Below are 25,742 nucleotides of genomic sequence, written 5' to 3'. Positions count from 1 at the left end.
TCTTGATTTATATAAAGATTTTACCAACAGGGGGTATTGGATGCATGAGATGAGTAGACTCTTTAGTGAAGTTCATTACTTAAGAAAAGGCAAAGGGAGACCTTACTTCTCTCATAGAAGGGTAGATGGAGATGAGCCACCTGCACTGTCATTTGATACATATAACAAGAATAGGGCTACATTAACATATTCAAATTACATCAGTTTTATATGTATGATTGTTAAGAGAAACTGGCCCACCCTTTTGATGGATGAGAGCATTAGACATATAGTGGGTGATAAGCTAAGCTTTTGTTTTAAAAATGGTTTATCTCTTAAGAGACGATTGTGCTATGGTCCTAATATAAAAACAGCTCTGAGGTTTGAGCAAGTAGGTATGCTCCCATGCAGCTCATGTAAAGCATGTGAGGTGATTTCTTTTGACAATTTCTTTATACATCCTGTTACGAATAAAAGATATGCCCCTAGACTTTACGCAGTTGCAAAAGTGTAACTTTAGTTTATACAGCAATTTGCAATGTGTGTTTTCATTTTTATGTTGGTAAAATGAACTGCTCCTTTAAGGAACAAATTCTTGAACATCTACAGGATCTATGAAATGGTGATGCCTCTAATGCCCTTACAAAGGATTTTGCCTCTTTTACTACACACGCTTTTTGGTTTATGAGGTGGCAGAAATGAAGTAGATTATTACACTTCAAGCTGATAAGGGATATGGTCTTAATGGAGTTCTGCCTTTAAAGCCAGCCTCGAAAGCAAGTAGATTGTTTTACTGAATGATGATTATGTTTTACTGAATGATTATTGTTACTATTTAAATGATGCTTGTTTTAACTTGTTTAATGGTCTGAAGAAGAGTCTTTGCGCATGAAAGTGCCCACCCATTAAATTTATGGTTTTCAGTTTTGCTGGTTGGTCTTCAGAAAATGAGCCTGCACTAAACCCTGAGCTAAACACAATAAATTACTCTTGTCCAAGGACACTGAGGCAGGAAAAGACATATATTTAAGTTTTTGTTTCTCTTTGACAGGAAAAAACAGATCCAATAATGCCAGTAATAACTGCCTTAAGGATGGGCACAAATTTCTGGCTTCTTCCAAAACTGACGAGTGGTTTTCCCTTGCTCATCAAATGACCTCTAACAGCTGCAGAGGACATGTCTAACACTGGTCCATGGTAGCTGAAAGAACTGCATCTATGGGACCCAAGGGAAAAGATAAATGGTCTGAGGAATCAGCTTTGGCCACAGCAAGATCACCAACCTCTGGCAGAGGCAGTTTAGTAGCCTTCTGTAGTGGTAAAGGCTGTTCGACAATGTTCTTCTTTTTGTGTCTAGAAGAAGACGAATAAACCAAGGAACCAATACTCTGTTTTATGGTTATGCTGAAAAAAAGCATCTGATTTTGAGGGAAACTTAACAGCAATAGTCAGTAAAACAGGTAAAGTTGTAAAAAAAGTAAACACCCCCCCCCCCCATAGAACACAGTTAAAGCACTTTAAACACTTACCTCAGCCACCAGAATCAAATAACACCAGTTTCTCCACAGAAAATTTAATTTAAAATAAGATTTAACAAGTTTTTATCACTAAAGTAAAACAGTAATGTTCCTTTTTAAAAGTGAACAAAATTCAAATGGCAATCAATAGAAAAATGAAAGTTATGTACTCACCATAACAATAGCTCTGTGTTGTCTGTTTATGTCCTTCCTCAACATATTGGTTTTTGGATTCGAGTCAGATCCGACTTCAGCTTCAGCCACTTTCAAGCTTTGGATCCAGTGCTTATGGTCCTCCCCTTACCATTATTCTGCTATGCTGACCCAGCTATCTCAGGTAGAGTTTGCCCACAAGAAAAAAGGGCAAGTATACAGTGTCTAAGAAAGAAATAAGAAGCTAGCTAATACACTTGGTTTTGATAAAAAACCTCTAAGAGCCAAGGCTAAGTCAGCCAGAGGGGCCCAGGAGTTAAAATGCCAAACACCATAAAATACATGAAAAGGGGAAGGAGGATGAGAAGTTAAGGAAAGATGGAAATAGACAATCCAAATCTATTGTTATGGTCAATACATAACTTTCATATCTGATGCTGTCTTTTTCATTGGTTCCTCAACATATGGGGACAGAGTTCCCCAGCTACTTTATCACCTGGGTGGTCTTATAGAATGATATTCCAGAGCACAGCCAAACCAAAACAGGCTTTTGATCTGGACTATCCACTGTATAATGTGAGATGAAGTTAATGGACCTTGGACCAGGTTGCAACTGTGCAGATATCATCAAGAGGTACTTTTAAAAATAATGATGTCCATGAAGCGGCAGATTTAGCAAAATGGGCTTTTGGGTTATATGCAGTGATAAACCCCTTTCTTTGTTAACACAATATATACATTCAGACAACAAATGGGAGACAGTAATTTTGGATACCCCATTTCCCATCTTGATGGGGGAGTAAGAGACAAACAACTGATCTGTTTTCCTTAAGGCTCTTGTCCTTTGTAAATAGAATCTTATCTGAAGGTGAGCACTGAGTAAATGTAATATGTATTCACCTTTGTTAAAAAAATTTGGGAAAAACACAGGAAGATTTATAAACTGGTTGATAGAAGATTCAGAAGAAACCTTTAAAAGAAAAGAAAGGCTGGTTATCAAACTCACTCTGTCTTTGTGAAAGACCATGTATGGAAGTTTTACAGAAAAGGCATTGAGCTCAGCAATCCTCCTAGGAGAAGTAACAGGCAGTAGGTTTCAATGGGCAGCTAGTTAGGGCTTGCAGTAAAATGGTAATACCAAGGGGAGGAACTGGGTCTCTAAACAGGAGACATAACAGAAAAGTTCCTCAAGAAAGTCTTTAACTAGTCTTAAGGATGCAGTGGGTATGTGATTTTTGCCAGTGTGAAAGAAAGATATGGCTGATAATTATACTTTGATAGTGGAATAGCTGATTTCATTCTGGAAAAGATAGGCCCCCAATTCCAGAGAAGAAGCCAAAAAAGGATCAAGACTGTTCTCAACTTACAAGTCCAATCTTTCGGCCATTCTGTCTCCACATTTTAGGACTTGATCTAGCGGGTCCTGAGATTTCATTATGGTTACCAATAAATCTGAACATCTACAGCTATGGTAAATTCGCTTATACAACTGTATTATATTCATCATTAGATCACTGTTTCAGTAGAATAAGCTATATTGGAGAAATAACTAAGCTTAGACAGAAAGGGAGGAGGATGAAAGCTCCAAGTCAGGGAGTCCCTGAAGTATAATTCCAGCTAATCCTACTTTACTCTAAGAGAAACAGTTTTATAGTACTTGGTAAAAGTATGAAGAGACGACCACGTTGCTTCCTGCAGAATACTTCTACAGTCCATCCCATTCCAAAAAGCAGCAGAATTAGCCCTGGTAGAATGAGTGCTGATTTTATCTGGAAGTTATTTGTCAAGAAAGGAATAACAAAATAGAATGACACAGGACTACAGTTTTAGAATAGTTTGTTTTGATACTGATTGTCGCTTCTTTTTACTTTCATTAGAAATGAATAACTGATTAGAATTTTTGTCTTTTGTACTATCAATATAGTATTTGAGTTTTCTATGGACATTCAAAGTGTGAATAACTTTATCTGCCTTATTTTCTAGTTCTGAAAAGAATATAGAGAGATGAATAGACTGATTTAAAATAAACTCTGAAACCACATTTCACATGAAAGAAGGGTTGGTTTTTTATGATACCCCAACTTTGTGAAAGATGATATAGGGCTGAATCAGTCAGGACATTTTTAAATCAGACAGTGCCGACTAGGTTGATCCTAGTTTCATTTAGTTTATTTAAGAAAAGATAGTTTTCAGCGAGGTCAGATGACCTTCTCAGGTCTATAAACAGGGTACCTGTAAGGAGGATTGTTTCAGTGTTTTTCAGGGTGTTACTGGTTAAGAAGTGAGAGATATATTTTGGGTCAGTTTGCTTTTAAAAAGGGTTAATTAGGGTAGTTTTCTATGATGTTTTGTGTGAGAACTAGAACATATATATGGATGAGAGGAAGACTTATGTGATCTCTGCAGTGATATATGAACCAGGGCATTATGTTGTCAGATTTAGGAGGGGTGCTGGTGGGAATATTTCTGAGTACAGTAGAGACTTCCTTGGGATGTATGCATTTGAAATGGAAGAGGGAAATTAATGGTGGTGTGGTGGATAATTTATAGTTTGTGGGTGGTGCAGAGTTTTTTTGTTAATGAGAGATCTCTAAATTCTTTAAGGAAATCCTCTGGGGAATGTCACACTGAATGGTGATTACAGAAAGGGTGTCATGAGGAAGTTTTCTTTCTAAGAGTCTTTGGGGAAATGTAAGAGACTGACTTGTTTCCTTGTTGAAAGACTGCTTTTTGCCTTTGGATGGACTGCTTGGCTAAGTTACATAGGGCTATAAAAAAGGTTCAGCTCTCAGTTGTGGGGATTTGTTTCCATTTGTGACACACTTTATCCCTTAGCTTGAGAAAATGTTTCAGTTCTGTAGCCATCCAATTTTTCTGGGTTTATAAAGACTGTGTATAAGTGGGAGGAATCTGTCTTGCAGTTGCAGAATTTGCTGTTGAATTTGGGTTAAATAAGGTGAGTATATGATTCTATTCATGGGCTGTGAGAAATTTTTTTTTAGTTTGTCAATATTAGTGCTAGACTATTATTGACAAATCTTGACAGAAGAGATTCTTGACATCCTCAGAAAAGTTTGCAAAAATAAGGCTGTTGTCTAAATAAAGAAAATGTGTATGCCCTGTCACCTGCAATAAGATATTACTGGAGCCAGACAGTTTGTAGAGACTTGGAATTTTTGACAATAAAAAAAAAAATGAAAATGTGAACCAGGCACGAAAAATCTTAAAAAGATTCTGAAGTTTTTATTAATTGGAATGTCATGACAGGCATCTTTTAAGCCTGGGGTGGTTGGAAAATTAAATGGAGGAAGGAGAGATAACAGACACTGCAGAAAAAGCATTTTGGATTTTGGAATCTTGATATACAGGTTTCGAAATGAAAGATCCAGTGCATGTCTCCAATTTGCCACTTTTTTGACATCAGAAAAATCCTTGAATAAAATGCTCTTACTGTTTGTTCTAGTGGAACAGGTTCCATTACTCCCTGAGGAAGCATTTGATCCAGAATGCAAGGAAACAGAGACATTTAAATGATAGGATGTAAAGGAACTCCTTGGGATGGGGAAGAGAGTCCCACTGCCAGTTGTATCCTTTCTGAATAATTTTAGGGCCCAAGTGTGTATTGTAATTTGGTGTCAGAAAGGGAGGATAAGATAAGTTTTCAGAATGACTTAAGAGGTTATCAAGGTGGATAAAGGGAGGAGATAGATTGGAGGGCATACATCTGCTTTTCTGGATTGTCATCGAGAAGGTCCTCCTTTATTTTTGGAACTGCCCTGCCACTGCTTTTTAAAAGTTTCCCCTGCCTTTTGTTGTGATTTAAAAGGACCATGGACTAGAAGTGAAATTTCTCCTGTATTTTGGGATAGGGGATTAAAAAATTGCATACTCCTGTATATTAATTTTCCCTTTTCATCAAATTTCTTGAGTACCTCAACACAGGAAGTTCCAAACAAAATTTCTTTATCCAGAGGAGAATTTAGAATTTCTGTCTTACCACCCTCGGGTAAATTCTGTGAGCATAGCCAAGCAAATCTCTGCATAACTGACCCAGTGGCAGCAGCTCTGGACACAGCATCAGCAGTATCATAAGATGATCTGAGAAAATGCAAATAGTAAGGAAAATAAAGAGATTTAGTCTCTGCTGAAGGAAGGTCATCAATTTTTTTTTCATGTTGTCAAAGGAAGTTAAGAGAAATTTTGACATATGTGCTTGTCAGTTAACTGCTTGGAAGATTAAGGTGGAAGAATTGTTTATCTTCTTTCCGAATCTATTAAAAACTCTGCCATCTTTATCAGAAAATGAGAAGTTATGTACTTACCATAACGTTCCATGTTAGTTGTCTTCTTCTCGCCTTCTTTCTTGCTGGATGGGTTCGGAGCCAAACCTCAGCTTCGACTCGGCCTAAAGCTTGAGAGCTATTTTACCGGCTCGAGGCTATGCTATGTCCCATAATGCTAGGCATCATATACCCAGATCTCATTTGATAGCTAACACTATGGACATATATGTCCCACCACAAAAAAGATATATCTATATATATATATATATATATAGATATATATATATATATATATATATATAAATATATATAAACCCTCTAGAAGAGCTAGCAAAAAAGAGGGAGCAAGGGAGCTAGCTGGGGAAATAACTGAGGTGGCAATAACTCTCACAAGGTACTCTAGATCTTCCCAGGCTAGGGAGATGGAGGGTGGGATGCAAGAAAGAAGGCGAGAAGAAGACAACTAACATGGAACGTTATGGTAAGTACATAACTTCTCAATGTTAAGTTGTCAATCTCGCCTTCATTCTTGCTGGATGGGACAGCGTCCCTAGCACCTAAATCCTGGGTGGCTCAATGGAACAAACTCTTGAGTACAGTGGAACCAAAATCAGCCCGACTTCTGGAGGCCATATCGAGCTTGTAATGAGAAATGAAGGTATGAGGAGAGGCCCAAGTGGCCGCTGCACAAATGGAATCCATTGGCAATCTTGCCTGAAAGGCTATTGAAGAAGCTAAAGCTCTGGTTGAGTGGGCTCTAGGCTTAGTAGGAAGTTCCCTGTTCCTCAACTGATAGACCAACATGATAAGACAGGACAACCACCTGGACAAAGTTACCTTAGAGACTGGTTGGCCTTGCTTCCCTTCCGCATAAGACAGGAAGAGCTGATTTGATTTTCTCATCTGCTTAGTTCTATCCAGGTAGAAGCGTAATTGACAGTGAACGTCCAAACAATGTAACTTTCGTTCAGCTCTATTGGTGTCATTTGGGAAGAAGACTGGAAGATCTATGGTCTGATTCAGATTTTTCTCTGAGATTATTTTGGGTAAAAAAGACGGATTAGTCCTAAGTGACACTCTGTCTTTGTGAAAAACAAGACAAGGAGGGCGAACGCAAAGGGCTTGATGTTTCGAGACCCTTCTTGCTGAGGTGATGGCTACTAAGAAGAGTGTTTTCCATGAGAGCAACTTCAATGAACAAGAAGCCGCTGGCTCAAAGGGAGGAAGAATTAAAGAAGACAGCACCAAATTTAAGTCCCACGGTGGGGGAGGGTCCTTAACCGGGGGCCTAAGTAAAAGGGTTCCTTTTAAAAAGGCTTTGCAAAGTTTGTGGGACATGATGCTGGTCTCTGACAAGCCAACATGGAAATTTGCAATAGCTGCCAGTTGAACTCTGATGGTAGCTGAGGAGGAGCCCAATCGAAAGAGTTCTGCTAGAAACTCTAGAACTGTCTGGACAGGAGCCGTAAAGGGGTCCACGTGTTTTTCCTCTGCCCAGACAGAGAAACGCTTCCATTTGCTAGCATAAGTCTTTCTGGTAGTAGACTTGTGAGAAGCGAGGATGATATCGCGAACTGGTTGAGAGATAAGGGGAAGCCCGGCTAGGGTTGGAAGTGGAGTAACCAAGCTGTGAGGTTGAGAGATCGAAGGGACTGATGCAGCCTGCCTGATTGATGGGTCAGAAGATCTGGCACTGGGTCCAGATGCCAGGGCTGCTCCAGTAGATGGCGTTGCAGGAACGGAAACCAAATTTGTCGAAACCAGTAAGGGGCAATGAGGATCATCCTGGCTCTCAAGGCAGTTGCTTTCTGGATTAATTGAGTAATCAAGGGAAAGGGGGGGAATGCATACAGAAGACCCCGGGGCCAATCATGAACTAGAGCGTCTCTGGGGGGTAGACCTGGGAGAGGGAAGAGGGTAAAGAAGTTTGGGCACTTGCTGTTTATAGGTGTTGCAAAAAGGTCGCAGCAATGCTGACCCCACCTTCTGAAAATTCTTTCCGCTACTGTCTGGTTGAGAGACCACTCGTGAGGCATGAGAATGGCTCTGCTCAGTCTGTCCGCTATGACATTGGACTTCCCGGGAATATGCGTTGCTACCAGAAACCGTTGAGAAGAGATCGCCCATTGCCAAAGTCTGAGTGCTTCTCGACATAGGGGGTAGGATCTGGTTCCGCCCTGCTTGTTGATGTACCACACTACAGACATATTGTCTGTTTGAATTGCAATAGTCCCGGTGGGTAGAGAGTCCTGAAGGGCCTGCAACACTAAAAGTACCACTCTCATTTCCAAGACATTTATGTGCAAGTGGCATTCGAAGGGTTGCCATGTGCCCTGGATTGTCCTGCCCCGAAAATGCCCCCCCCACACCCGATCAGGGAGGCATCTGTTGTCACAGTGGCAGCAGGAGGAGGAAGGACCACAGGTCTGCTCTGGAGTACCTGAGGGGAGACCGTCCACCAAGAAAGGTGTCTTTTGCATGACTGAGTGATTAGAATGGTGTGTGATATGGGGAGCTGCTGAAAGGACCACTGGGAAAATAGCATCCACTGCAGGATCCGCATATGAAAATGCGCTAGGGGGAGTAAAGTGATTGCTGCTGCCATGAGACCAAGTGTTTTTAGTACAAATCTGGCTTAGACTCTGCTCTCCTGTAATAAGATCTGAACATGGCTGCGAATGTCTGAAACTCTTTATGTGGGTAGTTTTGCTGAGAGCTCCACTGTGTTTAAAACGGCGCCTATGAAGGTAATAGACTGACAAGGTGACAATGCAGACTTTTTGAAATTTATAGAGATACCTAGCATGTTGCAAGTTTGTACAACATAATCACTGGATTGGAGTAGTTGATGCCTGGTGGTGGCAGTAAGGAGCCAGTCATCTAAATATGGAAACACCTGGAATCCTTGTCGTCTCAGGTGAGCCGCAACCACTGCCATGCATTTGGTAAACACCCTGGGGACTGTGGTGAGGCCAAAGGGCAGGGCTCTGAATTGGTAGTGACTGGCTCCCAGCCGGAAGCGGAGAAACCTTCTGGAGTGCCTGTTCATCTTGATATGGTAGTACACATCCTGAAGGTATATAGAGCACATCCAATTGTCCTGACCCAGAAAGGGTAGAATGGACTGTGGTGTGACCATCCGGAACCTCATTCTTTGAACCGACTTGTTCAACCTGCTGAGATCCAAAATAGGTCTCCAGTCCCCTGTCTTTTTTGGTACCAAAAAAAACTTGGAGTAGATACCGGATCCTTGTTGGTCTGCTGGGACTGGCTGGATGGCCCTTTTTCTTAGCAGCTTTGAAATTTCTAGTGCTGCTAGATCCCTCAGACCGGGTGGAACGTCTGGAAGGGGCCCTTTTGGCTGTCGTGGGGTGTGAATAAAGGTAATTCTGTAACCCTTGGATATGATCGACCATACCCATTTGTCTTGCGTGAGGGAATGCCAGGCTTCTGGGTACAGTAATAGTCTTCCCTCGACTGCCTCCGAAGGTGGACAGTCGGGCAGCTCCTCAGGGGTGCTGGAAGGGTTTGTCAGAGAAAGATTCTCTGCTACCCTGATTCTGCGGACCCCCCCCCTGCCCCTCGGGCGGTGTCTATTATTGTTCCCTCCTCTGCCTCTGGAGGGAAGCTCACCATGTGCATCAGGCAGTACTCCCTGAGGTTTGCGGAACCACATTTTCCCACCTTTCTGACCCTTAGGGTATGGTCTAGAAAGGGTAGAAAAACGGACTCCTACGGCAGAGAGAGTCTTGCCTTCCTGCTCACACCTGGTCAATGTATCCTTCACTTGAGGTCCAAACAAGGCAGAACCATCAAAGGAGGTGTTAGTGAAGGATGCCTTGAAGGGGTCGGCAAAGTTGCAAAGCTGCATCCAGGCGTGTCTCCTTAGAGCAACGCCCATGCCTGCAGCCCTACTCGCTCCACCGGCGGCATAGGAAATGAGCCGCATGGAGGAGTTTACAATAGAGTTCAGGGTCCCTAGCTGGGAGTTGATCTTTTCCTGAGACCCTGCAGCTGATGGGTCCTGTAAGGTATCACCTAGTTCTTTGAGAAGGTCTCTCTGAAGACGGGTGAAATGGCACAAATAATTCAGAGAATGCATGGCAAAGGTCGCTGAAGAAAACATCCGCTTGCCGTACCTATCCATAGTCCTAGATTCCTTATTAGGAGGATGGACAGGAACTGAAGGGTCAGCCAACTCCTTCTTAGTGGCCGCCGCCACCACCATGGCATCAACGGGGACACCCTTAGAGAGAAACTGCTTGTCCGAAGGGGCTGTAATAAATTTTGTGGGCCTCCGGGGAGTTAGTTCCATAGTATCCGGAGTCATCCACACCTTCCGAGCCACCACCTCCATGAGTGGGTCGAAAGGCAGGGACACCCAGGAGGTGGAAGGGTGAGAACCAAATGCTTCCAGGTACACCGACTCATCCTCGGAAGGGTTGAGGGCAGACCAGTTCCCCCTCTGATTAAGGATCTCTAGGATGTCAGAAAATGAGACATCCTCAGAGGGGGACCTTGGGGACCCTTCCGAATCATCCAGGTCGGTGTCAGATGTCACTGACTCCGGGGAGTTCACATGCTTCCTCTTGCATATCCTTTTCCGAATGGGGCTCACCTGCGCCGATGCTCCGAGAGGGAGAATGGGGTCGGACAAGGGTCCGATGCCACTTGCCCCCTCGGAACCGACGAGGGAGTCCCGGCGCTCGGATCCCTCCAAGGACAGAGCCAATGAAGGGATCGGACCCGACGAAGGAACCGATAAGGGTGGAATCGATTCCGACGCCCCCACGGTACCAACCCCGACGGCCTCCGGCTCCGAGCTCGAAGGAATAGTCGGAGGAGGAACTGGAGCAGGCGTTGGGGAAGCCGCTGTCTGTTGAGATGGGCTATGCAATAACTGGGCGAGTGCCTGCGACTTCAAAAGCCTACTGACTGCCCTCTTGAGGTCATGGTCCGAAAGCCTGGAAGATCTAGAGGAGTGAGACCTATGGCTCCGCTCCGACAGCAAAGGGGACTTCGGAGCCGACCTGACCGACTCCAATGAAGGAGATCGGGAGCGCTTTCGGCTTGAAGACGGCTCCGACACCAAGGTCGGAGCTGACTGAGGCCTCAATGTATCGGTTCCAGCTGGAACCGATGAGGCAGAAGAAGGTCCACTCGGCGCCGGCTCCGGACATGGAGCCGACGGTTTGGCGGGCTTAGAAGGTTTTCCTGACAGAGGCTTGGTAGGAGAACCTTCGGGCTTCAATAAGCCCCTTAGGATGAGCTTATTTCTGCGCTTCTGCAGGACTCTTGGGCTAAAAGCATGACAGATGAAACAAGAGTCCTGCAGGTGCAGAGGGCCCAAACAATACACACAAGAAGTGTGACCGTCTGTCAGAGACATCTTCTGACAGCACAAGTCACACTTCTTGAATCCCGATATCTTGGTATCCTTAGACATGATACCACAGGAACGGGACAAAAAAGTCTAAACAAGTATACAAACACACACACAACACTTGAAAGACACTCTCAAAGTTATTACAATAGAACAAAACAAAATTCCACACACACGCCTACTGAAAGGAACCTGTAAAAACCTACTATAAAGGGGGGGTAAAGGCCTAACCACCTTAAGGGTGGAAAAGAGTAAGGAAAACTATTAATAAAGGGAGGGAAGACTAGTCGGGAGACTACTAACACTACTAGAAAAGATCTAGGGAAAAATATCAATCAAAAACTAACTATAAATATAAAAAATTTTAAATACGACCTGGAGCCGGTGAAAACGCAACCTCGTAGCTGAAGCGGCAAACGAGATCTGGGTATATGACGCCTAGCATTATGGGACATAGCATAGCCTCGAGCCGGTAAAAATAGCTCTCGAGCTTTAGTATTAGGCCGAACCCATCCAGCCAGAATGAAGGCGAGATTGACAACTTAACATTATGGTGTTAGAAACCAAGATATTTGGAAGAGGTTAATTTTGACAGAGAGGAAAAAAAAACAGAAGGATCTGCCCTTTTATAAAAGATCAACAAGTAACTGGATTTGAAATAACTAAGAAAGCAACACTGACAAGCCGCAAGTAAAAACAAGATGAGGATGCAGGATACAAAGTAAATGAATCCACAGTAGCGTAAATGGCATAAAATCCAAGCCCGTTTATTTCCACACAGTCACGTTAAACACTCCAAGCGTTTTTCGTCCCAGCGGTGCCGGAACTTCATCAGACAACAACTTCCTTACATGCTAATACTTTTATACTGGTTACCAATTGAATGTGATTAATTAATGAGAAAATGTTTTACCACATTAAATTCTTATACAAGTAGGGTTTAAAAACAATAATGTTGAACATTTAACAATGAAAAACGAGCATTGATAAAAGTTGCTAAATCAAATGTCATGTACTAGACAACGGAATAAAACTTGTTTGTCTTCTATGTACAGGGATAGATTCTAAAAATACGCACGGCAGGTATAACAGATTACTAAAGTGTGTAGTGCGTTTTGCACCTACAGCTAACTGTAAAACTTACTACATGCTATAACCACATTTTTATATTACTTCGTTGAATATTAGTTAATTACAAGGTTTAACCTCAATGTGCAATATATTAAATAAAATTAAAAATAATATTAAATACACATATTATCTGGTTGTTGTGTATGAATAATACTAATTAAATAGTACTAAACAACGAAATAAAACTTGTTTGTCTTCTGTATACAGGGATGGAATCTAAAAACACACGCAGCAGATATAATAGATTGCTGTAGTTTATAGTATGTTTACACCTACAGCTAACTGTAAGACTTGCTACATGCTGTAACCACATTTTTATATTATTTCATTGAATGTTAGTGAATTACAAGGTCTGACCTCAGTGTACAATATGTTAAGTAAAATTAAAAATAATATTAAAAATAATAATGTTAAATCCACATATTGTCTAGTTATTATGTATAAATGATATTAATTTGAGAGTATGTATATTAATATTTAATTAATAATCTAATACTAACTTATTTAAAAATTAAAAAATTAAATTTATTTTATTTTATAAGAACTTATGTTATAACTATCTTATTAAATTTTTAATTGCACAAGTATTCACTATGACCAATATAATTACTCTTTACACAGAGGTTTTAAAAACATTTCCATACCAAACACCGTAACTTTCACTTACGAGATAACCAGTATAAAAGTATCATCTTGTTTTTACTTGCGGCTTGTCAGTGTTGCTTTCTTTTATAAAAGATACTTGTGAGAGTTGGGAACATACCTCTCAACTCCCCAGATTTTTGCAGAATGTCCAGATTTTTGCCTCATATTTTCAGTCTGTTTCTCCTAAAATTTGTGTTTTCTGGCAAATCACTGGCTAACCATTGAGGACTGAAGTCAGAAAATAATGGCAGGCATTTGTGCGTCAGACTTTATTTCCTTTAGAAATTTCATTTGAATGCAAAACCTGTTATTCTATCAACTTTTTTTTAAGTTTGTAAGAGCAATATTTAAAAAGTGTCTCTATTTTTGGGCCTTTGCCCCCTATTTTTTGTGGCTTTGTCCAGATTTCTTGCTCAAAGAAGTTGAGAGGTATGTTTGGGAATCTTACATAATTTGTCAGATTTACTGGAAGTTTGCTATCTGGAGGGCAGGACTGCAGGCTGCATTAAATGCATTTTTCAGAGCTGCTAAAACTGGAAGGATATCTATAAGTTGTGAAGAACCAACCCGAAATAAGTCATAATATCGTTAATGGGTCTCAGAAATTTAGTTTTATTGCCACAGAAATAACAACTTAATTCTGTCAATGGTGTCTGAAAATGACAATTATTCCAGTGGGGAATTTTACGAAATATTTTCTTCCAACTTGGATTCCCAACTCTTTGGAACAGACAGCTATGAAGCATTATCTAAGCCCTCTTCTTAAACCTCAAAGTTTGAATCAGAGTATGAGGGAGAGGGGGGGTCTTTTTCTTTTTTACTGAGGAAGAGTCCCTGACTGTAGGTACTGAAAGTTTTTAAATAAGTCCTTGGCAAAAGAGATCCATTCTTCCCTTATTTCTTTCAAAGATGGAGTGGAAGGTGGGGACCAGAGGGAAGACATCTGAGGAACTGGAACTCTATTCCACAACTTTAAGTGTAAAATATTTAAGTTTTTGATTCTTTAAATGAAAATAATAAATGCTGCACTGGAGTCAAAAGCAGCCCTTTAATTCACAAATATTAGCACTTTCATTCTAAGTTAAGCAGCAACTTCATCAGAAAATAAAACAGCTGACACTAACCCATTTCCTTATAGAACAAAAATGGCACCAAATAAAATAAACAATCCCTTTTAAAGAAACATTAGTCCAGAATAGTTGTAAATTGTACAATGTAAAATATACTAAAAACTGTACTAAAAACCTTTCTAAGTAATAAAAATGAACCAAAGCGCTAATATTTGTGAATTAAAGGTTTGATTGTGATTCCGGTGCAATGTTTATTATTTTTGTTAGTTTTCCATTATGCTGTCTCTGTTTTTTGGTTATTTATTTGTTTTGGATTCTTTAAATGAAGAAACAAAAAAACTGTCTGCTCTTAAGGGTTTAGGGAGTAAAAGTGTTACAAGTTAAACATTACTAGCAAAAGAAGACAAGATGTATATTGAACTTTATAGGTAATCTTTCCCCTTTTCTCTAGATATAAATCCCTTCAAAAAATAGGCACAGTTTTCTCACAAAAAATTAGGAAAAATAGGCACAACTTTCTCCCAAAAATTAGGAAAAAAGTCTTGGATGGCGTACTTATACATCTACTTGACGAAATAAGCTGACTGCCAAATCTGTGAAGTCACAGCAAAAAGCGATTATTACTGGTAACTTCAAAGGCAAGAAAGTTCTGATTTTTGTTACATATATATCTGCTTTTATACCAGCTCACCCTAGAACTCGAATGGATATATGGGCATGTGGAAGGTCCCCTAATGCTTTGGTAGCTGGCCAGATGCCCAATCCTTGGCAGGATACATCCCATATACCTTAGGCTACTGCTTAGTGATCTAAGGATGAACATACATTACTGTTCAGGCTGAAAGGAAGTTACAGAGATTATATTTGGAAAGTACTTTTAGTTATCAAGGGAAAGTGAGGTGGAAGGCATATAGTAACATTCTCGTCCATGGGTATGATTAGGAAACTGTTTTCAATGCTTTTCTGCAAGAAGTACTGGAGCAGTTTTTTTTTTCTTTTTAATTTTTTGTTATGAATGGAGGCAAACAGATCTACTTTTGGAGTTCCCCACAATTGGATAATCTCCTGGAAGAACCCACCATGTAACATACATTCATGGGTTATGTCCTGGTCCTGCTCAAAGTGTCTCCCACGATATTCTGCTCTGATGGGTAGTAGCCTGAAGGGCTAGTTTGTGGTGAATTGCCAGCTCACAGGCTGTCATGGATAGCCTGCATAAGCTCTATGACATGGCTCCTCCTTGTTTTTATATATACCACATAACAGTGATGTTACAGGTGATTACCAAAAGGGGTCCAGGAGTGTACAGTTGATTTCAGGTTTTCAGTATGTTTTGCATTGCCATCATTTCTTTGAAGTTTATCTGCTTCTTTTTAAATGATCATCCGAATGACCTTGAATCCCTTGGATATATCTCCCCAGGGAAAGTCTAATTCAAATGTAGTTACAAACTGAGTAGGTGCTGAGGGGGAAATTGACAAACCTAGATTTAGAATGAATTGACCTATCCACCAGTGAATCTCCTTTCTGATAAAGTTCAGCACAGGGATTTGAAAAAAAATAAAACAGAGAGTTCTGGTGCTTGGTTCAGGCTGATTTGAGAAACCATTGAATCTTTCTCATGTGTAATCTAGATAGAGGAATTGTGAGAATTGTAGAAGCTATGTATCCCAAAATCTTGAGGAATTCCCTTGCTGTAGAGTGAGATTGCAGGGAAAAATGAAGACACTATTCTTGTTCAAAGTTACTTTATTCTGAGGCAGGAATAACATCATTTGCGAAGTGTCTAGCAGTCAGCCTAGAAAAGTTATTCTGTGGGAAGGAATAGATATGACTTATCCAGACTGAGCTGAAAACCTAGGTTTTGAAATAGGTGTATGATAAAGAGGATAGATTCTTGATAGCTTTAAACAGATTTTGCAAAATTAAGACAGTCGTCCATGTAGGAGAAATATGTGGATGTCTTCTAACCAGCAAAAGGCAATGACTGGTGCTGCACACTTTGTGACTACCCTTGGTGCTGTGGGTAGTGAAGAGAATGAAACATAATTTCTTAAAACACATCTTAAATCTTTGAATGGATATATGGTGATACACATCTTTAGAAGTTACCAAGAAACTTAGACTAGGAATTAGGTGAACGATAGGCTGCAAGGTAAGCATTTTGAGCTTTGGAACCCTGACCCTGAGATTTAAGAAAGACAGGTCAGAAACAGTTCTCCAGGTTTCCTGCTTCTTGGGCACCTGAAATATTCCTAAATGGAATCCTTTTTGATCCTCTGGTACAAGTTCAGTTATTTCCTGGGACAGCATATTAACAGTGATAAAATAAAAGAGGTGGGCTTGATTCTGTGGCTGGACAAAATTTCCAGGTTTGGAGGGAGGAATTCTCATTGCCACCTGTACCCATTTTGAATTATTCCTAGTACCCAATAATCTGATGTAATCTGGTACCACAGGAGAAGATATAGCTAGAGAAAGATTCCTTGAAAGTTTGAGAGCTGACAAGGTGGAAAGGGGATGAGTATAGCAGGGACAGATTGAGTCATTGTTCTTGGACTGAGATTGGGCCTGTAGTGTCCCTTCTTTTTCTTCGAACTGCCCTACCATTTGCTTTTTAAATGGTTGCTTTCCTGACTTTTGTTGAGATTGTTGAACTGATTTCCTGTAAAATGTTCTTGGGCTGGATGGGGAATTTCTGCTGTATTTTGTTATAGAGGAATTGAAATAATTGCTTCACCTTTGGACTAATTTCTCTCCTTTTATCAAATCTCTTAAGGATATCAGCAGTTGAAGTGCTAAAATGGGGACATTGACAATTTCAGATTTTACATCCTCTGATAAACTTTGGGTTTGTAACCATACATACCTACACATAACCGAACCAGGTGCTACATCTCTACATACTGCATCTGTAGCATTGTAAGCACATCTCAAGGAATGTTTGGTAACCTGTGTGACACAGGAATGCATAGAAAGTAACAGGGACTTTCTGAAGAAGACAGGTCTGTAATAGTTTTCTTCATATCAGCAAATTAAGTAAAAAGGTATTTAGACATATAAGCCTGACAACTGACAATTCTAAAGGCTAGGGTTGAAGATATGTTTTTCTGAAACTGTTAAAGGCTTTACCATCCTTATCTCAAGGAAATTAATCTGATGCTAGACATGTTTCAATCCAAAGGTTTTAAATAAGGAAATAACAGAAGGAACAGCTCTAAGGTTATGGAAAAAGACACTTTTGAAATTGAGGTATCTTGTATAGTTTATCTGGTTTCCTAACAGCAGGTGTCTTGACTATTAATAGGAATGGAAGCATTAAAGTAATCCTCTAGTGCCCATTAACTTTAGGTACAGGCAATGGTTTTGGAGTTTCTACCTGCAACAGCTCATATAGTACCTCTGCTATGTGTTTCAGATATTTTCTTATTTTAACACTTAAACAGGTTCTTTATTCTTCCAGTAGCAGCAGAAAAAGACATTTCTTCTACAGGAGAATCTGAAAAACTCCAAAAGGATTCACTCATCTGGGCTCCCCCCTCCCCAGCCAGTTGCCAGGTACCTTTTCCCTAATTTGAATCTGGTGGATATTATTGGCCCCTTTTGATCCTACCAAGAGCAGCTCTCCCCTTCCCCAGAATAATTATATGTCTGAACCTGGAGGACATTCTTCATTCCTCATCCCTTAGTTACTTCCTGAGGGGTAACATCAGCAGGGTCAGAAGTAGCAGATGAATGGTCTGAGGTCTCCAATGTGGCCAAAGTGGAGTCGTCCTTTAAGGGCAGGAAAAAGAAGATGTTGAGGAAGACATTGTCTGAACCTGTCCCAGAACTTTTTTTTTTTCTTTTTCTTTTTTTAATTTTTTTTAAATTTTTTTTTTTTGGCCCCCATGGACCTCATTATTACCAGCCCATCCTCCAGTGACTCACACCTATACTGTGTCTTCCAACCATTCTCCTATTACCAGATGTCCACCATTGTTGCTGGGGCTGGTCATGGATCTTAAGGACATACTGAGGGCTCAGCACTCGGCTTTCTGTCTGTTGGGGATTTCACAGAAATACAGAAGGAAAGTCCTCAGTGGGGTACTTATCTGCCCAGTTTCTTGACCTAGCCAACCAACTACTGAAGAGGCAGATAATACTGAGTTTGGCTGGTTGCTTCAACAGAAAGAAGGTTCTGATTTTTTGCACTCATACATGTGCTTTTATACCAGCACAATCTCAAGTCTTCTCAGATGTATGGGTGCATGGAAGGCACCCAGAAGCTTTGGATGCTGAACAGATGTCCAGTATATGGAGGGATATGTTCAATATAGCTTAGGGTACTGCAACAATGATTGAATGAAAATGATCTGCATAATTCCTGACAAATAAAGATCAGACAGGCAGGCAATCTAGAAAGAGAGAGAGAGAGAGAAAGAGAAAGAGAGATAGGAACTTCATAATAACCAGTGCAGAGCAGATGCATCGTGGGGTATATAATGGCCACCACCCATGGAAGTAATCAGATTCCCCAACTCTGGGTTTTGGAGAGGTACCAAAGAGGAGTCCTTAGAGAGCAACAGGTTAAGGATGAAGGCAGTCTGGAAGGTATCCCTAAAACTGAAAAAGGAATGGGAACTGCTATTCTGAGAAACTGTCAGACTTGTCCTTACTTGTAGAGTAAAGAGTTTTATTTATTTGTGACCATTGAAGAAAATACTGTGTATTTTGGTACAATTAAATCATCAAACTGCAGCACGGAAAGAACCTAGCAGTACATGAAGGACTCGCTTTTTTTGTATTATTACCCTTTCTTTTTTTTTAATAAACAAATTCCGTTTAAATATTGACCAGCTAATTCCAAAGACTGTTCTTATTAATGCAAGCACTGCTAATGCAAGAACAACATAGTTGCAAAGACCAGTATTCACTGCCCAGCCATTCATGTCATATTATGAAGTAAAGACACAGCTTTCCTTCTTTGTGGTCATATGTAATATGTTGTAATAAGTTCATAAGTTCCTGCTAATAAAAGTACAGCCATGGAAACCATTGAGAAGCTCAGCCACATCACCCAGTAATGGTGGCTAAAAGTGTCCCCCCATAAAGTAGATTTTCCCCACATATCCTAGGTGAAGATTTGCAATTACTCATCCAATCATCCAGGCTTGTTTTAAACATTTCTAGGAAAGTACTATGCTTGATAAGTAACATCAGCCTATTGCAGAAATGGATAATATGTTTGGTTTGGTACCTTTCGCATCATCTGGTGCTGTGAATGTAGTAGTATAGGTTTAGTTCTCTGGAGTTGGAGTTTGCTTATCGCTGGTTCTATTTATGTGAATTACTTCAAAGAGTGCTGGGTCACTTACATCATGGAAGGCTAAGGAAAGGCCACCGTGAGAACAGTGTATGATACTGAGGACAGGCACAGTACTTTTAATTTATCAGACTAGCTGAAGGTACTGAAGCCTGAAATCTTTTTGGTGAGGAAACATTGAGATCTCTCAAGTTGGTTTAGATGCGTAGATAGGTTTGTGTTAAAGGGGATATTGTATTCAATGATGGGCCTAATAAAGGAAGGATACAATGGAACTGTATAAGTTCTTTGGATAATAAGTTGATACCATGAAGGATAAGTTGTGTAAGGTAGAAGGATTTTCTAACTATGACAGAGATATGCTGGTCAAAGAGGAGCCTATTATCAAAAAAGGTATTCATCAATGACAACTATCAGATTTAACTAAAACCATGTCTATACAGTAAGCAGAAATAATGCTAGATTTACCGAAGGAAACTATGCCGCATTTCGTGGCAATAAGAGTAAGTCCACAATTAACAGACTGATCATTTGTTTGGTTTAGCCATTGCTGGAGAACTGCAGTATCAGACTGGGATGTGATAACTGCCCGACCCCTCCCCAGGATGTGATAACTGCCCCACCCCTCTCCAGTTTACAATCAGCAGCAAACTTGATTAGCCATAGTTTGTTGATATCAGCTTTCATGATTCAGAAATATATATCAAATAAGATGGGGCCTAGTACAGTGCATGTAAGGCTTTTCTGTCTAGAGCAAACACTCTTGACATTAATGTTATGGATTTTGTTAGCTAGTAGGTTACCTAGCCAGTGAACTATGTTTGGGTTAGTGTTGAGTTGGGAGGGTTTATCAATAATCCCAGCATGGGGTTTGTGCTGAAGGCTTTTTCAATTTTCATGTAGATATCATGGACTGCATGCCCCTTATTAAGGGCCTTAGTAACCTGTTAAAAAAAAAACTCAACCTGTTTAAGCAGGCATAATTTGCCTTTTACAAAGCCAAACTGATGTGGATCCAGGGATATGATGTCAACTATATCATTGTTTATTAGTTCAACTTCAATACGTTCCACAGTCTTGCAAATAATGTTAGTGAGACCTTACAAAGTCAGTAGAAGGGCCATATTTATGCAAGGTCACACACACACACACACACACACACACACACACACACACACACACACACACACACGCACACACACACACGCACATACACACACACACACACACAGACATGCATGTATACCTAACTTGACTCCCTTACTAACCCATCTACAGCTCCAGGCAAATACAGACACTCATACATACACTCACACATGCAGCCCCTCACATACACACATTTGCATGCCCACTAACACTACCTGACCACTAGACTTCCCAGCACTTACATCAACCGTAAAGGATGAATATGGCCACAGGTTGCCACGCTACTTTATACAGCAAGCAATTCTCTGAATCGGGAGGAGCGAATTATATAGGAAAAATGTAAATTGTAGGAACAATACATGCAGAGGAGGAACTAGGTTTAAAAGACGGCAGAAATTTGAATGAGCTATGTAATGGTTGACTGACAATGACTGGATAGAGTATAAGTGATGTATAATGTTTGCAACTACAATTATGTCAACATGATTTGTGATGTATAATGTTTGCAACTAAAATTACGTCAATATGTCATATGTGATAATTTAATAAAGATGTTTCTTCTTTAAAAAAAGCAATTCTCTGAATCTCTTGGTTGCATAAATGCCTTAACACGGGCAATTCCGGGTGAGAGCACATGGCTAATTAGCAAATACTGCTCCCTCAGACTTGCCTCATCAGCATTTAGCACAGCAGCAGAGGCAACCCACTGTAGAGCTGAATGTCTTCATGCAAACAAACAATGGGGAAGCTGTTTCTAAATGTGGAAAGGTTACTCATATGGTGTACACCTCACAGTAACCTTTCTGAATGGAGACCCTAATGTTGAACATTGGTATTTTGATACATCCATGGCCAAACTGCCATAACTCACACCATCAGTGTAAATCTGCAAAAAAAACCCTGGAGATAGGAAATATATAAAAATATAGGTTTATTGTACATATCCCCAGAAGAAATCATAGAAAGTACAGCTTACTTGGTTTTCATACAAAAAAGAAAAAACAATACCTTAGGATAATCTCCACCATAAAGTTCCATACTACACCCGCCAGCACATAGGCTATTTTTAGATTAAGCTACTGCTGCAAGCTTTGTCAAGCCTTCTTCTCAGTTTAGCAACAACAAAAGAAATCTTATCCTGAGTTCAAGCCAAGGCCATATTCACGTGAAGCTCTGACTGGGCTTGTTCAATTCAACAAAGCTTGATTCTCAGAAAAAGAGCCTGCTTTACTCCATGTTGACACTTCAAATGAGGAACTTGATTTTCCCTGATAATTTTTGTGAGAATGTAACATCACCAGAAAAATTTAAAGATATATTTTTTTAATTTCCTTACCCACGCTTTTAAAGGCACACTCCACCTTTTACCAGACACAGTGTGTGCACACATATAGACACACACACACACACACACACACACACACATAGATATAGTGATGCATTGTGGTATAGTATCCCTAGTGGCAGATGTGGGGCTTGTGCATGACTAATCCTGGGAGATACACAGACATTCCCCGTGTGGTAAAGGCCACATACACCTTTTTTATAAAAGGTAGGACAAGTGACAGAAGGAAAGAGACATCTACTGCTCAATGAAGATGGAATAATATGGCCAATAATATGTGCACTTAGTGGTTACCAGCTTGAAAGTCAACTGGAAGAAACACATACTTCACTTTGAGAGGGAATATTGTTGCCAAAAGTTGTAACTACTGTGAAATGCAAGCTGGAGAGTTTACTGGAAAACAGCATAGAATAAATGGAAAATACCCGTAGAACTACTTGGAAGACTACCAGAGTTTTGGCTAAAGAATCCATAGTAGAAAGAAGAAAGAAATGTCATGTTTTGTTGTTGTTGCAAGGCTCTTCTACCGTAGGTATGCTTGTTTATATTTCATCACCTCACTCTAAGTACAAGTGCTGTAAATCAAACGTAATGTCCCAAGTAAGTATTGCATATTATAATGTACAAAACAAATTCAACATTTTCATCTGCATCTCTCATGTCTGATGACTGGTAACAATAACAAAAGCTGGAGCTATAAATTTCTACTTGTACAGAGACATCAGGGGAAATTATCATTAGTAAAAAGCAGTTATATTAAACAGAAACGTAATTTACCACATTGTATGACATTTCTACTATGATCATAGAGAGAAAATTATCAGAAATTTCAAATGAAAGAATCATATCAGACAAAACCTTTGTGTGTGTGTGTGTGTGTTTTGGGGGGCATTACAAAGCATTTTTACAGAGGCAAGCCACCCTGCTGCTTACACGTTTGAGGCTTTGGCCCCCACACCACCTTACTTATATTAACTCCATGACGGCAAAACCAATTAAGAAAGACATTTCTAAAAAAAAATCAGAATCTATGCTAACATACAAATACAAATACCAATTTTTCCAGCAGAATATAAAACAGTAATCAGGGACTTGAGTACATGCAAAGTGACAGTTGAGCACTATGAGCTCTTCCAGTTTAGTATTCCAAGTTTAGGGCAACTATCAAATTCATTGTATTGTAAACATCACGTATAGTATATGACACATTAATATAGGAATACACATGAAAGTCCATCCCAGAAATGCAACTTTTAATTAATTTCTTACTTACTGTGTTATTATATTGAACTGTATTGCTATGTATGCCAGAGCCTCCCACTTCTTCAGATGATATAATATCTCTATGGATTTAAGTATGATAGCTTGTATCCATTGTAAATCAAGCATATTAACATCATCTAGTGGAGATTCAAAGACCAGACTAGATCCACCTTCTTCATCTGTGATATCTCCTACACAGCTTGGAGTACAAAAAGCATTCTCAGGACCTACAAACTGCAAACAACAGAAGCAAGACAAGTGTATGGATAGTTAGTTTTTAGTTATTTATAGTGCTTTTATTTTTACAGTTTTCATGCAGCATTTTTATATTTGTTATTTTTACGTGCTTACCTATTTTACACTTACTATACTATGGTGGTGTTCATTTCCTTGACATCATTATTCTTTATGGAGCTTTTTGACTACAAGCTCTGTCTGTAAATGGGCCTTATCCTGTTAGCATGGTTGAGAAACAAACTAAATGTTTTGTGCATATTCAAAGGTAGTGCCAGAGAAAAATACATAATATTCAAATAGAAATATCAAAGGCAGTTAGGCTCGCAGAAATTGTTGCTCTAATCCGTTTGTCTAAACTGTTTACATACATGAAAACTGCAAACTCACTCAGTGATAGCTTGCACGAAGAATGCCAAATGGCAAATGCAAATATTTTTCATCAATAAAACATCTGTGTACTGTGCAGTCAGAAAGCTATCACAGCTTGGAATTAATGCTAAGTATTTTTATGTGAGGAAATAGTACACTATATGATGAGTTACAGCAATGAAGGACTAGAAAAAACAGATATCTGAAACAGGATATGATAAGAACATTTTAAATATAAACCATGACTTGAGGGCAAGTTATAGACCCATGTTACTAATGGAAAGTGAGACATAAACTGATTCAAGCAATGTGTGTTTACTCACAATAAAATGTTTTCTGATCACCATGGATGAAAAGACATTAGAGTTTTACAGTCTGAATAAAGGTGACACAGATGGGAAGGAAATGGATTTATGATTTATTGCATTTGTTTAGAAGCCCAAGGATGGGCAGGAGCATATAGACTGTATGAAAAGCTAGTTGCAGAAAAAGGTGCCATGAGAAAGGTTCTAGCAAAGCCTGTTAAAGATCTTGAGAAGGAATCCAGTTTACAGTGCTTTGTAAATGGGAACATAGAGGACCAAGTTGCTGCTTCTACTTCTAGAATTCAGACATTTCCAAAAAGCCACAGATGATGCCAGGCCCTAATAGAATGAGCCTTGACTTTGCCTGAAATAGTTTTGTTGTGATGGGTATAACAAAAGGCAATAGCATAAAACAACCCTTTGGAAAAAGTCTGCTTTGACACAGGTTGCCATTTTTTCTTATGTTCAAAAGAAATAAACAACTGATCAGAAGTTCTGAATGATTTTGTTCTGTCTGTGGACATCAAGTTAGGGAGAACCCTATCACCCTCATTTTCAAGTTCCAGAATGAAGACAGGGAGATGGATAACTTGGCTTAAGGTAACTCCGGTACCACTTAAGGTATACATGAAGGAATAGTTTTCAAAAAAAAAAAAAAACGTGGTCTTTGTGAAAAAAGAATAAGGTTGACCACAAGAGCTTGCAACTCAGATACTTTTCTTCCAGAGATTGGAATAGTAAGACTGTTTTTCATATCAAGATTCTCAAGACAGCCTGATGAGCTTGATCAAATGAAGCCAGAGTCAGTTTTTCTAACACATAATTAAGATACCAAGGAGGAGCCACAGGTTTTCTAGGAGGTTTGGTATGCAACAACCCTTTCAAAATAATTTTCTCATGAGACTGCATTGAAATAGGGGGATTTGTCGGTGGACATGCTGAAATGGCCATCAAATGAACCTTGACTGAGGAGTAAGGGAGGCCATAAGACAATAATTCAAACAAATAATGTAGAACCAGAAAAGCTCTAAACTTAAAAGGATCCAGTTTCTTGTTTAGGCAACAACTACAAAATATTTTCCATTTAGTAATATATATGGCTTCTTAGTAGTACGGTTCCTTGTTTCCATTAATACCTACTGTACATCCTCAGAAAATAGGTGTATACAATGTATTACAACTATTTATCATCCAGGCAGTTAGCTGAACTTGATTCAAGATGGGGTGTATCAAACAACCCTGTCTTGTGTGAGTAGGTCCAATATACAAGGAAGCTTGTGGTAATTGCGCTTGACCATTTCTATATGAAAGGAACCACTGTTGCCTGGGCCAGTAGGGAGACATCAAAATGATCTTTGGAGAGCCATTTAAATCTTCTGAATGATTTTAGATATCAGTGGAAAGGATGGAAAGGCAAACAGGAACATTCCTCTCAATGGAAATGAAAATACATGTGTTTTTATAGGCCTGTTTGCAAGGAATCCTGGTGCAGAATTTTGTCAGTTGTTTGTTGTGAATGAATGCAAAAATATCTACCTGAGGTCCTCCACAGATGAATCAAATCGTAGAAGACCCCTGGATTCAATTTTCATTTGTGAGGGTCTGTCCTGG

General features: G+C 39.7%; 1 protein-coding gene across 1 annotated transcript in view; it reads right to left on the bottom strand.

Moving 5' to 3' along the window:
* Positions 1 to 25,742, bottom strand: part of CFAP54 (cilia and flagella associated protein 54) — a 2,749,537-nt gene that overhangs the window by 993,459 nt on the left and 1,730,336 nt on the right. Inside the window, exon 42 of the mRNA XM_044087198.1 lies at positions 23,231 to 23,454. Coding sequence (XP_043943133.1) covers positions 23,231 to 23,454 — 224 coding nt within the window. The remainder of the gene's footprint in view (positions 1 to 23,230; positions 23,455 to 25,742) is intronic.

This window comes from Protopterus annectens, chromosome 11.part0 (assembly GCF_019279795.1).
Source record: "Protopterus annectens isolate FY-2018-M chromosome 11.part0, PAN1.0, whole genome shotgun sequence".
NCBI classification, from domain to species: Eukaryota; Metazoa; Chordata; order Ceratodontiformes; family Protopteridae; genus Protopterus; species Protopterus annectens.
The sequence above is the reverse complement of the archived record's forward strand: the minus strand, read 5'-3'. Positions and strand labels throughout refer to the sequence as shown.